The 14,757-nt window shown below is 39.3% G+C and overlaps 4 protein-coding genes and 1 pseudogene across 4 annotated transcripts; 4 read left to right on the forward strand and 1 right to left on the reverse strand.

The window, feature by feature from the left end:
- Positions 1-9,698, forward strand: LOC104705585 (indole-3-acetic acid-amido synthetase GH3.17-like). Its single transcript, XM_019228252.1, has 7 exons — positions 1-22; positions 6,333-6,640; positions 6,947-7,048; positions 7,148-7,288; positions 7,429-8,096; positions 8,265-8,859; positions 9,612-9,698. The coding sequence occupies exons 2-6, from the start codon at positions 6,348-6,350 to the stop codon at positions 8,852-8,854; spliced, it is 1,794 nt and encodes a 597-aa protein (XP_019083797.1). The 5' UTR covers positions 1-22; positions 6,333-6,347; the 3' UTR covers positions 8,855-8,859; positions 9,612-9,698.
- On the forward strand, positions 121-2,410 carry LOC104709113 (indole-3-acetic acid-amido synthetase GH3.17-like). The gene is made up of 5 exons (XM_019228638.1): positions 121-413; positions 591-692; positions 786-926; positions 1,025-1,686; positions 1,839-2,410. The coding sequence occupies exons 1-5, from the start codon at positions 124-126 to the stop codon at positions 2,408-2,410; spliced, it is 1,767 nt and encodes a 588-aa protein (XP_019084183.1). The 5' UTR covers positions 121-123.
- Positions 2,658-5,447, reverse strand: LOC104705584 (putative nuclease HARBI1). Its single transcript, XM_019228251.1, has 3 exons — positions 5,216-5,447; positions 4,504-4,648; positions 2,658-4,278 (listed from the first exon to the last, which is right to left on the reverse strand). Exon 3 carries the CDS (start codon positions 3,675-3,677, stop codon positions 2,730-2,732), a length of 948 nt encoding a protein of 315 aa, XP_019083796.1. The 5' UTR covers positions 3,678-4,278; positions 4,504-4,648; positions 5,216-5,447; the 3' UTR covers positions 2,658-2,729.
- Positions 9,402-11,983, forward strand: LOC104705586 (annotated as a pseudogene).
- Positions 12,128-14,706, forward strand: LOC104705587 (indole-3-acetic acid-amido synthetase GH3.17-like). The gene is made up of 6 exons (XM_010421611.1): positions 12,128-12,195; positions 12,305-12,614; positions 12,756-12,857; positions 12,939-13,079; positions 13,185-13,846; positions 13,946-14,706. The coding sequence occupies exons 2-6, from the start codon at positions 12,325-12,327 to the stop codon at positions 14,533-14,535; spliced, it is 1,785 nt and encodes a 594-aa protein (XP_010419913.1). The 5' UTR covers positions 12,128-12,195; positions 12,305-12,324; the 3' UTR covers positions 14,536-14,706.

The following is a 14,757-nucleotide window of genomic DNA, read 5'->3' on the forward strand; positions in this document are numbered from 1 at the left end:
TTCATCCACCTCGCCATAACAAAATTTCACTCTTTTGTAAACAATTTTGCAATGACTTAGAAATTAAAGGTTTTTTTTTGTTTTTGTTATAGTTGCAGACAATTAAAAGCACCAAGCGCAAGCATGTTGCCAAGGTTCGATTTAACAGACCCTAAAGATGCCCTCACTCTTCTTGAGGATGTGACCACCAACGTAAAGCAAATTCAAGATTCCGTCTTGGAAGCAATACTTTCACGTAATGCCCAAACTGAGTATCTTAGAGGTTTACTCGACGGTCAAGTCGATAAGGAAAGCTTCAAGAAGAACGTACCCGTTGTGACCTACGAAGATTTTAGGTCTTATATCGATCGTCTTACTAATGGAGAGCCATCTGATCTCATATGTGATCGACCCATCAGTTTATTCTTGGCCAGGTTTCTTCAAATTAAACGATTCACTTTTTTTTTATTTTTAATATGTGGATCTATGATAACTATAACAATTTCAAACTTGTTGACACTTGACTTTGTTAATCTTGAATAATATACATATGTACATTAAAATTGAGGTGTAGAATATATAAAGATTTAAGGAAGATATTGGTTTTGCAGCTCGGGTACTTCAGCAGGAGTTCCAAAATTTATTCCTCTGACAGCAGAGGAATTTGAACAGAGGATATCGTTTGGATCCTTGTATAGATCTCTACTCTACAAGTAAAAAAGTCCTAAACTCCAACTTGTGTCACATTATATCAAATCAAATAGAGTTAGTAAAATCCAAAACCTATTGTTATTACTTGTTTGCAGGCACATCAAAGGGCTTAACCAAGGAAAATCTCTCACGTTCTATTTCGTGACCGGAGAAATCAAAACTGTCTTTGGGCTACTGGCCATGTCTATGATAACTTGTATTTTGAAAAGATTGAACACAACCAACTCACTTCTATGGTAAAATCAATAAAACCTTGGCACTCACGTTACAGGGGTGTGAACATGCCCCTTGTTGCTGCTACTACTGTTTCTTTATTGTGTTTTTTATCTTCCAGGGATAAATTACAGGTAAGCCCGCATGAAATTGCGACTTGTGTAGACACTACTCAGAGCATGTACTGCCAGTTGCTTTGTGGGCTTCTACAACGCGATAATGTAGCTCGCCTCGGTGCACCCTTTGCTTCTATCGTCGTCAAAGTAATGAAATTCTTAGAAAACCACTGGCATGAGTTATGCTCAAACATAAGGACGGGCCGTCTCAGTGACTGGATCACAGACGTCCAATGTGTTTCAGGGGTTGCTAAGTTCCTCACCGCTCCAAATCCGGACCTAGCGAACTTGGTCGAACAAGAATGCAATAAAGCATCATGGGAGGCAATAGTGGGGAGACTATGGCCAAAAGCAAAATGCATCGAAGGCGTCATTACGGGCAGCATGGCACAATACATTCCATTGCTGGAGTACTATGGCGGTAGTCTTCCGTTGGTTTCATCGTGGTATGGCGGTTCCGAGTGTTTCGTCGGTGTCAATGTCAATCCTCTTTCCAAGCCTAGTGATGTTTCTTACACCATCATTCCAAGTATGGGGTACTTCGAGTTCTTAGAGGTCGAGAAAGACCAAAGAACTTGTCATGATCCCGTAAAGAACCTTGTGGTCGTCGATCTTGTCGATGTTAAAATTGGCCATGATTATGAACTTGTTGTCACAACGTTTTCCGGTAAGTCTTTTTTCTCGTTTACTCTCTCCTCAGAAAAAATGTATTTTAGAATTTTTTGTAGGTTCTTGCTTAAAAAAATGATAGAAGACAAAATAGAGATTTTAACTGTTTTCTTAGTATGTATCTCACAAGATCACTAAACGATTTTACAGGTCTGTATAGGTACCGTGTGGGTGATGTTTTAAGAATTACAGGTTTCCACAACAATGCGCCAAAGTTTCGTTTCGTGGGAAGACATAATGTTGTTCTGAGCATCGGCATGGACAAGACCTACGAAGAAGACCTCCTCAAGGCAGTGAAAAACGCGAAGCTCCTACTAGAGCCATACGACCTAATGGTCATGGATTTCACTAGCCGTGCAGATCTTTCCTCGTTTCCAGGACATTACGTGCTATATTGGGAACTCGGCAGCAAAACCAAGGACGCAAAGCTCGAGCCCGACCCAAATTTTTTGGAGGAATGTTGCTTCACAATTGAGAAGTCTTTCGACACAGTGTACAGAAAAGAACGAAAATATGATAAGAACATTGGACCACTTGAGATTAAGGTTGTTAAGAGTGGTACTTTTGACGAGCTCATGAATTTCGCCGTGTCTCGAGGCTCTTCTGTGAGTCAGTACAAAACACCTATATCGGTGACGAGTGAAGAAGTCTTGAAAATATTGGAGGCGAACGTTGTTTCTGAGTCTTTTAGAGCTTCTCCAACGGTAAGGTTCTTATTGTGAGGTTTTTAAATTTTTTAAGAATAGATTTTGTACTTTATGAAAGTAAGAACTTGTAATTGGGTAATTAAAATTTTGCTCCTCCAATGGTGAAGTTCTTATTGGGGTTCTTAATTTTGAAAAAAAATATTTGTCAAAAATATTATTTATGAAATGAAAATATTTTAAGTAAAACATAATTACTTTGAATGTTTAAATAATTTAAATTGTATAAAAATAAGAAATAATAGCATTTCATAAATTTTTAAACATTAATTTTAAAACTTACAAATTATAAAAGCATAGTAAAAATAGGAATACAAATCATAAATGGGATAATAGATTAGTTGTAATCCTGATTGTAACCTTGATTTGTGTCAAACTTTTGCCATATATGTTCAATCAAATCATCATGCAAGCGTTCATTTGTTCTTTTATCACGAACTTCATTTCGCGTGATCATCATCTCGGTGATGTTTGAAAGCCTCGCAGTAGGAAGTGTGTAGTCCACATGTGAAGTTCGGTTTGATTGTGTTTGTTCGAATTCTGCAACATTAAACTGCGTGTACCCATCACGTTCATCTTCTACTATCATATTGTGTAGTATGATACACACTCTCATTATCTTTCCAACTTTTTCTTTATCATGGATGAGAGCCGGGTTTTTTACTATATGGAATCGAGCTTGCAAGACTCCAAAAGCACGTTCAACATCTTTACGAACAGCTTCTTGATATGTAGCAAATAAGGATGCCTTTGGAGTTTGTGGAAGGGGAATAGATTGGATAAAAGTAGCCCATTTTGGATAAATCCCATCGGTGAGATAGTAGGCCAATTTATAGCGGTGCCCGTTGACAGTATAATTCACCTTAGGAGCACGACCTTGTAAAATATCGTCAAAAACTGGTGAGCGATCAAGAACATTGATATCGTTTAATGTACCTGGAGGTCCAAAAAACGCGTGCCATATCCAGAGATCTTGTGACGCTACAGCCTCTAAAACGATGGTTGGCTTTCCAGATCCACGCGTATATTGACCTTTCCATGCGGTTGGGCAATTCTTCCACTCCCAATGCATACAGTCGATGCTTCCTATCATCCCGGGAAATCCGCGCATCTCTCCAATATCGAGTAGTCGTTGAAGATCCGCTGGTGTGGGTCTCCTTAGGTACTCATCTCCAAAAAAGTTTATGATTCCTTGAACAAAATTTTCCAAGCATGAAATCGCAGTGGTTTCAGCAAGGCGAATGTATTCATCTTGCGCGTCAGCTGCACTTCCATATGCCATCATACGAATTGCCGATGTACACTTCTGTATTGGAGAGAGACCAAACCTTCCAGTAGCATCTCGTCTTTGTTGAAAGAATGACTGTGGGTTGGAGTATGGATTGGAGTCCAGATTGTGGGTTGGAGTCCAGACTGTGGGTTTCTCCTTGACTATGTAGGAGATCCATGAAGCCAGGAGAGTTAGTATATGGATTCATGGAACCATATGAATCCATATCGTTTTTTTTTTCTGTGCGTGTTAGAAGTAGAAGGGAAGATATTGCTAAAGGGTCGTGTTAGTAGCAATCAATGTGAGGGTTTGGTTAAAAACGATTTGGTTTGTGTTAGTAGCAATCAATGAGAAAGTAAATTTCCACTTCAACTACAAAGCATTGAACACACCCCATAAACACAACCATTGAACAACCAACGAACACAACACAATCAATACAAGACTTACTGCTTACCTAATCTGACAAGACCGGTTTAGTTATTTGGTAGTTGGAAGCAGTGAATTAAACAAAATTAAGTAAAAAAGGAAACTAACCTGCTTGAATTCTCTAGTTTTTGCCATTTGTTGACCCGACCAAACTGATCACAAGTCTACCATGGTCTCCCTTACCAAACTAATCACAAGAAACAATATAAAAGAGAGGTTGAGAGAAACGGATCAGTGATCACATTTTTAATGAGTTGAGATATATGAAATATACACCCATAACAAGAACTCATAACAATTCTCGTTCCATTGTTTGGTTAATTCTACACAAACGGATAAAAAGGGACTTAAACACAAGGATTCATGGAACAATCACAACTAAGTATGAGAGTTAATACTACTAGTATAGTACCTGTATTTGTCAGGGAATTTGCCTTTCTCCATGTAAGTCATGAAGTGATGAGCAAGTCCAGGAGGAATCGGCTCCTCCATCACTATGGACGAATCTGCTGCTAGCTCCGTTTTTGCAGAAGCCTCTAGCTGAATCGATTAAGCTCCTGAAACACAAAGCATCCTTTGTTTTTAGTAAAACTCAGTAACAAGTGATCTGCAAAGCAACAAAAACAACTAATTAAACAGCAAAGATACTTGCTTTCTCGACATTTATAGACGTATAAATGATTACAAGAGGATGATCATAACCAAAACTGAAACAAAAACAGATAAGTTATATCCTAGTTCACTTTTTAAAAGCCACTATTACAATCTATATCAACTACAAATGCAACATACTTCACAGCCTTACCAACACCTCTAAAACCATTTGATTGAATAATTTTGAAGACATAAACGATAGATTTTCAAGCATTCTAAACTTTCAAATCATTCTCGTTAATTCTAACAGTTATATATTGCAACACTTTAAGAGAGTTTTAATAGAATTGTAAAGATATCAATTCCACTAATTTCTGTTTCGTTCTCTCACCACGTTAACAAAAAAAAAAAAAAAAAACAATGTCATCTTTCTTTCATGCGAATAAAGAGAAACAGAGCAATAAAACAGAAAACAGAAGGAGGTAAGAGAATAAAACAGAGACTTTGAGCACATTCTACAAACAGATTACCCTAATTACAATCATGCATGGTGGAGAAGACTCAACGCTTTCCCATATGTCGTTCCGATTAGTTAATCAAAATCTCTGATTTCTGATTGATTAGTCAAAACCTCCGATTAGCGATTGGTTAATCAAAACCTCCGATTGCCAGGTTCTGATTTTGTCAAAAAAAAAGTCTCTTTGTTTTGGGTTGGGAGTATCGCGAGAAAGAGAGAAGAGGAAGAGGAAGAGGAAGAGAAAGGGGAAAAAAAAATTTGTTTTTATATTAAAAACTAAGTGAAAGATATGCTGACACGTATTTGTTAAGAGGCAACTCTTAAGCTTGTTAAATAAGAGGCAACTCTTATCTTTTTTATTAGTTCTGATTTATTTTTAATCACAATCTGTAATAAAAACCTTTGCTAAATCCACCGTTGGAGAAGCTCTTAGCCGGAAAACTCCATCGTGGGAGCTACATGAGATGTATCCCAACAGATAAAACCGCTGTCACATTATCTGTAAGACTTTTTTCAATAATAATAATTAATGTATAAATTTCCTACCGAAAAGTGAACGTTGAATACCAAAAGGGTTTTTTTCTTTCGTTACACTTCGATCTTTTTAAATTATGACTAGTGGACTTCATATGGTTCTTCATTTACATTTGTTGACGTTCGAGTTAATGATCTTTCATTTTATCCGGATATAATCACATAGTCATAATCGTCGCACTAACAAAAATTAAAGAATGGACAAAAATATAGAAGAAAATCATGCATCAAATGTTCAATGTGTCACCTCCCCCGTGAAGCTTATGTCTTATCTCCTCGTAATACTCACCACACCCACGTGTTGCATTGTTTGTCTCACAACCTTTTGTTAAACCCACTTTCTGAAAAAATTAACAAATATTTTCTGGTTTTTATGTTAAAATAACAAATCTGTTTAAGTGTTTATCAATATCAAGAATTTACGGCAAATCAAACATTTCGCCACATCACACCGTTGGCCTTTGCTGGAGAGAGACAGAGAGAGAGAGACAGAGCTCATCCACCTCGCCATAACAAAGGTTTTTTTTTTTTCTTTTCACTCTTTTGTAAGCAATTTCGTGATAAAGACATAGAATTAAGGTTTTGCTTTTTGTAGCAGACAATAATCAATTATGTTACCAAGGTTCGACCCAACAAACACAGAAGCTTGCTTGTCTCTTCTTGAGGATGTGACCACCAACGTAAAGCAGATTCAAGATTCCGTCTTGGAAGCAATACTTTCACGTAACGCTCAAACCGAGTACCTTAGAGGATTCCTCAACGGTCAAGTCGATAAGCAAAGCTTCAAGAAGAACCTGCCCGTTGTGACCTACGAAGATATTAGGCCTTATATCGACCGTATAGCTAATAATGGAGAGCCGTCAAATCTCATCTGTGATCGACCCATCAGTGTACTTTTGACTAGGTTCCTTTAACATAAATGATCCACCTTTTTCTGAGTCTTGGAATCTCTGCAGCAGATTCAAAGCAAAAAAAAATTCTGCTATGTGAATCTGTCATAACAAACAATTACTCGAAGTTTAATGCAAAATTTATATGCTGCAACATTTAAACCAATTGTTGACTAAAATTTCGGGAAGCGACTTGAAATCTATAGAATCTTGGTTAAAACTTGTTCATACAAGACTTTCTTGTTACAATTGAAAAAATGTACAAGTATAGTTAATTATAGAATATGTAAAAAGAGTTAAGGAAGCAATTTTATATGCAGCTCGGGTACTTCAGGAGGAGTTCCAAAGTTGATTCCTTTGACAACAGAGGATTTGAAACAGAGGTTATCGTTTGCATCTCTCTATAGACCTCTACTCGACAAGTAAAGAGTTCTTAGATTCCAACTTGTGTCAAGTTTTATTGATACCCGAAAATGAGTAAGTAAAAGACCTAAATAAAACTCATTATTCTCGGTCTACAGGCACATGGGGGTGATTAGAGAAGGAAAATCTCTCATGTTTTATTTTGTGACCCGAGAAAGTAAGACTGCCTCTGGGATACTGGTCAGGACTATGCTAACTTGTGTTTTGAAAAGCATTGAGCCAGCCAACTCATATATCTGGTAATTCAATAATAAAACCTTTGCTCCCACATTGATGACTTGCCTTTCTGCTAGTGTGTGGTTGCTTTTATTCAGGTTTCAGCGAAGCTTCTCCTTGGTGCTGTGACGTTTCTTTATTGTGTTTATTATATGACTTACAGGGATCAATCACAGGTAAGCCCGCATGCAATTGCGACTTGTGCAGACACTACTCAGAGCATGTACTGTCAGTTGCTTTGTGGGCTTCTACAACGAAAAGATGTAGGTCGTCTCGGTGCACCCTTTGCTTCTTCCTTCCTGAAAGTAATCAAGTTCTTGGAAGATCACTGGCCTGAGTTATGCTCAAACATAAGGACTGCCCGTCTCAGTGATTGGATCACAGACGCCCAGTGTGTATCAGGTTTGGGGAAGTTTCTCACTGCTCCAAATCCGGAACTAGCGAGCCTGATCGAGCAAGAATGCAGTAAAACTTCATGGGAGGCAATAGTGACAAGACTATGGCCAAAAGCAAAATGCATTGAAGCCGTAGTTACAGGCACCATGGCACAGTACATTCCGTTAGTGGAATTTTACAGCGGTGGTCTTCCTGTGATCTCAACGTTTTACGGCAGCTCTGAATGTTTCATCGGTCTCAATCTCAATCCTCTGTGTAAGCCTTGTGATGTGTCGTACACCATTATGCCATATATGGGGTACTTCGAGTTCTTGGAGGTCGAGAAAGACCATCAAGAAACTGGTCATGATCCCGTGGAGAAGAACCATGTGGTCGTCGATCTTGTCGATATTAAAGTCGACCATGATTATGAACCTGTTGTCACAACTTTTTCTGGTAAGCCATTTTCATGTTTACTCTCTACATTTCAAATTAAAATGTCTTTTTAGAATTTTTTTTCAAGTCTCTGTTTAACAAAAATGATAGAGGACAAAAATGGACGTTTTAATATGTGTGTGCATCAAAAGTATATGTTCTGACATGATGATGTCTACGATTTAACAGGTCTGTATAGGTACCGTGTTGGCGATGTTTTAAGGGTGACTGGTTTCTACAACAATACGCCAAATTTTCGTTTCGTGGGAAGACAGAAAGTTGTTCTTAGCATCGACATGGACAAGACCTACGAAGAAGACCTCCTTAAAGCAGTGGCAAACGCGAAGCTCTTGCTCGAGCCACATGGCTTGATTCTCATGGATTTCACTAGCCGTGTAAATTCTTTCTCGTTTCCAGGACACTACGTACTCTACTGGGAACTCGGGAGCAAAGTCAAGGACGCGAAGCTTGAGCCCGACCCGAATGTTTTGGAGGAATGCTGCTTCACCGTCGAGGAGTCACTCGACGCTGTGTACAGAAAAGGACGAAAGAATGATAAGAACATTGGACCACTTGAGATTAAGGTTGTTAAGCCTGGTGCTTTCGACGAGCTCATGAATTTGTTCTTGTCTCGAGGCTCTTCTGTGAGTCAGTACAAGACGCCGAGGTCAGTGACGAATGAAGAAGCCTTGAAGATATTGGAAGCGAACGTCGTTTCCAAGTTTCTTAGCCGGAAAACTCCATCGTGGGAGCTACATGAGCTGCACTCCAACCGATAAATCAGGTTTTTTGACTTGAGGGCAGGGGTTATTAAGCATTTTAATCCTTCATTCAAAAGTTATAAATCTTGTTTTGATAAAAAGTAAAAACAAGAGTGTACTCTCTTTCATTCATCTTGTCATGCAAGTACACTCTGTTTTTTGAAAAAATAAAAAAATAAATAAATAAAGGACGCAAGATAAGATTATAGTAAAAGAATTAATCAAATACAAAATCACACTCTTGTTTCGTGCCTTTCCTTGTTTACTATTTCCATTCCAAAATAAATGTCCATTTAGAATCTTCTCGAAAAGTCTTTGTTTTAGAAATAATACAGTATAAAGGAGAGTTTTGTTCCTTTATATACAGTATATATAGTAGTGCACTAGTGCTGTATTTTCTAATTTATTTTTCTTCCATATTACATTGTTAATTTATTACTCCAAAACTTATCAATCACACGTTTAAATCATTACTAAAATCTCCACATCTCGTCCTTTGTTGATTATATTGTTTCTCTATATGGAAGAAAACAAACAAAAAAATATAATATATCAAATCTGAAACAGCTCCACTATGGACGGCACCGAACATATCGCCACATCAGCCACCTTGCGTCTGCTTTTCTCCTCCAAAAGTCTCAAGCGTTACAGAGAGAGAGAGAGAGAGGCCACAGCTCTCATCCACCTCGCCAGAACTTGAGGTTTCCCCTCACTCTTTGTAAGCAGTTTCGTGATAAGACTTGGACAGGGTTTTGCTTTTTTCGTTTGTTGACAGTCAAAAGCAGCAAGCAAGCATGTTGCCAAAGCTCGATCCAACAAACCAAAAAGCTTGTCTGTCTCTTCTTGAGGATGTGACCACCAACGTAAAGCAGATTCAAGATTCCGTCTTGAAGGCAATACTTTCACGTAATGCTCAAACCGAGTATCTTAGATGTTTCCTCAAAGGTCAACTCGATAAGGAAAGCTTCAAGAAAAACCTACCCGTTGTGACCTACGAAGATATCAGGTCTTATATTGATCGTATCGCTAATGGAGAGCCATCTGATCTCATCTGTGATCGACCCATCAATGTACTCTTGACCAGGTACCTTCAAATTAAACGATCCACCTTTTTTTTGAATCTTGAAACCTCTGCAGATTAAATTAAAGTATTGTTTATTATAGATTCTGTAATGAGTTAAGGACAAAACTGTATTTGCAGCTCGGGTACTTCTGGAGGAGTTCCAAAGGTATTCCTTTGACAACAGAGGATTTGGAACAGAGGAAATCGTTTACTTCTCTCTCTACACTTCTAATCTACAAGTAAAAAGAGTTTTCCAAACTCCAAGTGTTCGTCTGTGTGTTATACCTAAAACGAGAGTAAGTTTAATCCAACCCCCTGCTTGCAGGCACATCCAAGGGCTTAATGAAGGAAAATCTCTTATGTTCTATTTTGTGACCCGAGAAAGCGAGACTACCTCTGGTTTGATGGTCAGGACTATGCTAACTTCCTTTCTGAAAAGCTTCAAACCTACCAACTCATCTTTTTGGTAAAACCCTTAGAACCTTTGCTCCTAGAGTACACTAACATCATTCAATCTTTGAACATGCCTCTTGGTGCTACTAGTGTTTCTTTATTGTGTTTTTTATGTGACTCACAGGGATCAAACACATATAAGCCCGCTTGCGATTTCGACTTGTGCAGACACTACTCAGAGCATGTACTGCCAATTGCTTTGTGGGCTTGTAGATCGAGATAATGTAGCTCGCCTCGGTGCAGCTTTTGCTTCTTCCTTCCTCAAAGTAATCAAGTTCTTGGAAGATCACTGGCCTGATTTCTGCTCAAACATTAGGACTGGCCGTGTCAGCGACTGGATCACAGACGCTGAATGTGTTTCAGGGATCAGTAAGTTCCTCACCGCTCCAAATCCGGAACTAGCGGGCCTGATCGAGCAAGAATGCAGTAAAACTTCATGGGAGGCAATAGTGACAAGACTATGGCCAAAGGCAAAATGCATTGAAGCCATCGTTACCGGCTCCATGGCTCAGTACGTTCCATTGCTGGAATTCTATAGCGGCGGTCTTCCTGTGATTTCAAGGTCGTACGCCACCTCTGAATGTTTCATCTCATTCAATTTCAATCCTCTGTGTAAGCCTTGTGATGTGTCGTACACTATCATCCCATCTATGGGGTACTTTGAGTTCTTACAAGTCGAGAAAGACCATCAAGAAGCTAGTCATGATTCCGCAAAACCTCTGGTTGTGGATCTTGTTGATGTTAAAATAGGTCATGATTATGAACCTGTTCTCACAACGTTTTCTGGTAAGTCTCGCAACGTTTTCATAGACAAGAACATAGACATTTTGATTGTATTCTTAATGTTTATCAAAGATCAATATGTTTTTCACATGATGATCTCTTATATGATTTAACAGGTCTGTATAGGTACCGTGTGGGTGATGTTTTAAGAGTTACCGGTTTCTACAACAATGCGCCACATTTTCGTTTCTTGGGAAGACAAAAAGTTGTTCTGAGCATCGACATGGACAAGACCTACGAAGAAGACCTCCTCAAGGCAGTGACAAATGCGAAGCTCCTGCTTGAGCCACACGACTTGATGCTCATGGATTTCACTAGCCGTGTAGATTCCTCCTCGTTTCCAGGACACTACGTACTCTACTGGGAACTCGGAAGCAAAGTCAAGAACGCGAAGCTCGAGTCCGACCCGAACGTCTTGGAGGAATGCTGCTTCACCATCGAGGAGTCTCTTGACGCTGTGTACAGAAAAGGACGAAAGAATGATAAGAACATTGGACCACTGGAGATTAAGGTTGTTAAGCCTGGTGCTTTCGACGAGCTCATGAATTTGTTCTTGTCTCGAGGCTCTTCCGTGAGTCAGTACAAGACGCCGAGGTTGGTGACGAATGAAGAAGCCTTGAAGATATTAGAGGCGAACGTTGTTTCCAAGTTCCTAAGCCGGAAAACTCCAACGTGGGAGTTACGTGAGCTATACTCCACCCGCTAAAACCACCGTCACATTATCTGTGTGACCTTTGGGCAGGGGAAACAATAATTAAGAATTTTATTAAGTTTAAATATTTACAATTTTCCCCATTGTTATATCACAAAATCACAATTAAGCTAAGGTCAAACTCAATTGGTAAACTTAAGTGGTGCTATATATAATTTCGAAATAATTTGAACACTTTTGGTATCAAATTTATCAATTGAACCCCATAATGCTTAACTTGCCTCCGAGCATCTGTCGGAAACCCATCCTGAATTTTCGGCACACGATCTTTTTGCCACATCACACCCTTTATCTATCTGCAGCAAGACAGAGAGAGAGAGAGAGCTCATCCACTGCGCCAGAACAGAGGTTTGTTCTTCACTCTTTTCTAAGCATTTGTGGTCCACAAGTTATCAGACTTTTTTTTAACCTATAAGCGAGAGACTTAGGGTTTTGCTTTTCGTTATTGTTGTTGCAGACTTTTGAAAAGCAGCAAACATGCTGCCAAAGTTCGATCCAACAAACCCAATAGCCGCCATGTCTCTTCTTGAGGATGTGACTACCAACGTAAAGAAGATTCAAGATTCCGTTTTGGAAGCAATACTTTCACGTAATGCCCAAACAGAGTACCTTAGAGGTTTCCTCAACGGTCAACTTGATAAGCAGAGCTTCAAGAAGAACCTACCCGTTGTGACCTACGAAGATATTAAGCCTTATATCGATCGTATCGCTAATGGAGAGTCGTCAGATCTCATTTGTGATCGACCCATCAGTCTGCTCTTGGCCACGTACATTCACAACAATTATCTTAATCCCTCTTTTTTACAAAAAGCAATCTTTTTTTCAAAACTTGTTGATACATAAGTTTGTTAATCGTCAATAATGTAGTATAATATGTAAAAGACGTAAGAAAGTGATTGTTTTTGCAGCACTGGTACTTCAGGAGGAGTTCCAAAGTTGATTCCTTTGACAGCAGAGGACTTGGAACAGAGGATATTGTTTGGATTTCTCTATGCACCTCTAGTCTTCAAGTAAAGAGTTCCAAACTCCAAGTTGTTGATACCTAAAAAGAGTAAGCAAAACCCTAAACACGTTGTTGTTATTGAATGCAGGCACATCGAAGGGCTTACCCAAGGCAAATCTCTCATGTTTTATTTCGTGACCCGAGAAAGCGAGACTGCCTCTGGGTTGATGGTCAGGTTTATGATAACTTGTGTTTTGAAAAGCGTGAACCCAACCAACTCTTTTCTTTGGTAACCAATAAAACTTTTTTGAACCTTCATTACATTACACAGTTCACTATTTCTGCTAATGTTTTATTCCGGTTTCTTTTTTTGTGTTTGTTATAAAAATTACAGGGATAGAGTACAAATAAGCCCTCATACTATTGCAACTTGTGAAGACACTAATCAGGGCATGTACTGCCAATTGCTTTGTGGGCTTCTACAACGAGAATATGTAGCTCGCCTCGGTGCACCCTATGCTTCTTCCTTCCTCAAAGTAATCAAGTTTTTTGAAGACCATTGGAATGAGTTATGCTCAAACATAAGGACTGGCCGTCTCAGCGACTGGATCACTGACCCCCAATGTGTTTTAGGGATCAGTAAGTTCCTCACCGCTCCAAATCCGGAACTAGCGAGCCTGATCGAGAAAGAATGCAGTAAAACCTCATGGGAGGGAATACTGAGGAGACTATGGCCAAACGCAAAATGCATCGAAGCCGTCGTTACAGGCACCATGGCACAGTACATTCCGTTGCTGGAATTCTATGGTGGCGGTCTTCCACTGATTTCATCTTGGTATGGCAGCTCTGAATGTTTCATCGGAATCAATCTCAATCCTCTGTGTAAGCCTAGTGATGTGTCTTACACTATCATTACAAGTATGGGGTACTTTGAGTTTATAGAGGTCGTGAAAGACCATCAAGAAGCTGGTCATGTTACCTCAGACCCTGTGGTCGTTGATCTTGTCGATGTTAAAATTGGCCATGATTATGAACTTCTTGTCACAACGTTTTCTGGTAAGTTTCTTTTACTCACCGTAACAAAATAAATGTACTTTTGTTCAAAAAAATGTCTATGTTGTTTTATTCTAACAAAATAAATGTAATGATTTACAGGTCTGTATAGGTACCGTTTAGGGGATGTTTTACGAGTGACTGGTTTCCACAACAATGCGCCACAGTTTTATTTTGTTGGGAGACAAAAAGTTGTTCTAAGCATCGACTTGAGCAAGACCTACGAAGAAGACCTCCTCAAGGCAGTGAGGAACGCGAGTCTCCTGCTGGAGCCACATGACCTGATGCTCATGGATTTCACTAGCCGTGTGGATCTTTCCTCGTTGCCAGGACACTACGTGCTCTACTGGGAACTCGGGAGCAAATTCAAGAACGCGAAGCTCCAGCCTGACCGCAAAGTCTTGGAAGAATGTTGCTTCACCGTTGAGGAGGCTCTCGACTCTGTGTACAGAAAGGGACGAAAGAATGATAAAATCATTGGACCACTTGAGATTAAGATTGTTAAACCTGGCGCTTTCGATGACCTCATGAGTTTGTTCTTGTCTCGAGGCTCTTCTGTGAGTCAGTACAAGACTCCGAGGTCAGTGACGAATGAAGACGCCTTGAAGATACTGGAGACCAATGTTGTTTCCAAGTTTCTTAGCCGGAAAACTCCATCGTGGGAGCTACATGAGCTACATTCCAGCCGATAAAACCGCCGTTACATAATGTGTGAAATAATAATCAAAGAATAAAAAATCCCGTAACAATTAATAACAGATAGTAACGTTAACATTCATAATGTATACCCTAATTCAGTAATTTGTTATACAAGGTATCCAATATCACAAGTCCGTTACAATTGTCGAGTAAATGTTCTATGAATCGTGACTTTACTAATGAATCGTGAAAACACTGTCGTTTTGTCGTCACTA

This window comes from Camelina sativa, chromosome 8 (assembly GCF_000633955.1).
Source record: "Camelina sativa cultivar DH55 chromosome 8, Cs, whole genome shotgun sequence".
Lineage (NCBI taxonomy): Eukaryota > Viridiplantae > Streptophyta > Magnoliopsida > Brassicales > Brassicaceae > Camelina > Camelina sativa.

Bases quoted from the DNA above. Each gene is read 5' to 3' on its own strand.
- LOC104709113 (XM_019228638.1), top strand. From the start codon at position 124: ATGTTGCCAAGGTTCGATTTAACAGACCCTAAAGATGCCCTCACTCTT. The intron at 693-785 runs GTAAAAAAGTCC...ACTTGTTTGCAG, and splicing joins TATAGATCTCTACTCTACAA to GCACATCAAAGGGCTTAACC. The intron at 927-1,024 runs GTAAAATCAATA...TTTATCTTCCAG, and splicing joins ACAACCAACTCACTTCTATG to GGATAAATTACAGGTAAGCC.
- LOC104705584 (XM_019228251.1), bottom strand. From the start codon at position 3,677: ATGATGGCATATGGAAGTGCAGCTGACGCGCAAGATGAATACATTCGC.
- LOC104705585 (XM_019228252.1), top strand. From the start codon at position 6,348: ATGTTACCAAGGTTCGACCCAACAAACACAGAAGCTTGCTTGTCTCTT. The intron at 6,641-6,946 runs GTTCCTTTAACA...TTTTATATGCAG, and splicing joins ATCAGTGTACTTTTGACTAG to CTCGGGTACTTCAGGAGGAG. The intron at 7,049-7,147 runs GTAAAGAGTTCT...CTCGGTCTACAG, and splicing joins TATAGACCTCTACTCGACAA to GCACATGGGGGTGATTAGAG.
- LOC104705587 (XM_010421611.1), top strand. From the start codon at position 12,325: ATGCTGCCAAAGTTCGATCCAACAAACCCAATAGCCGCCATGTCTCTT. The intron at 13,080-13,184 runs GTAACCAATAAA...TAAAAATTACAG, and splicing joins CCAACCAACTCTTTTCTTTG to GGATAGAGTACAAATAAGCC. The intron at 13,847-13,945 runs GTAAGTTTCTTT...AATGATTTACAG, and splicing joins TCTTGTCACAACGTTTTCTG to GTCTGTATAGGTACCGTTTA.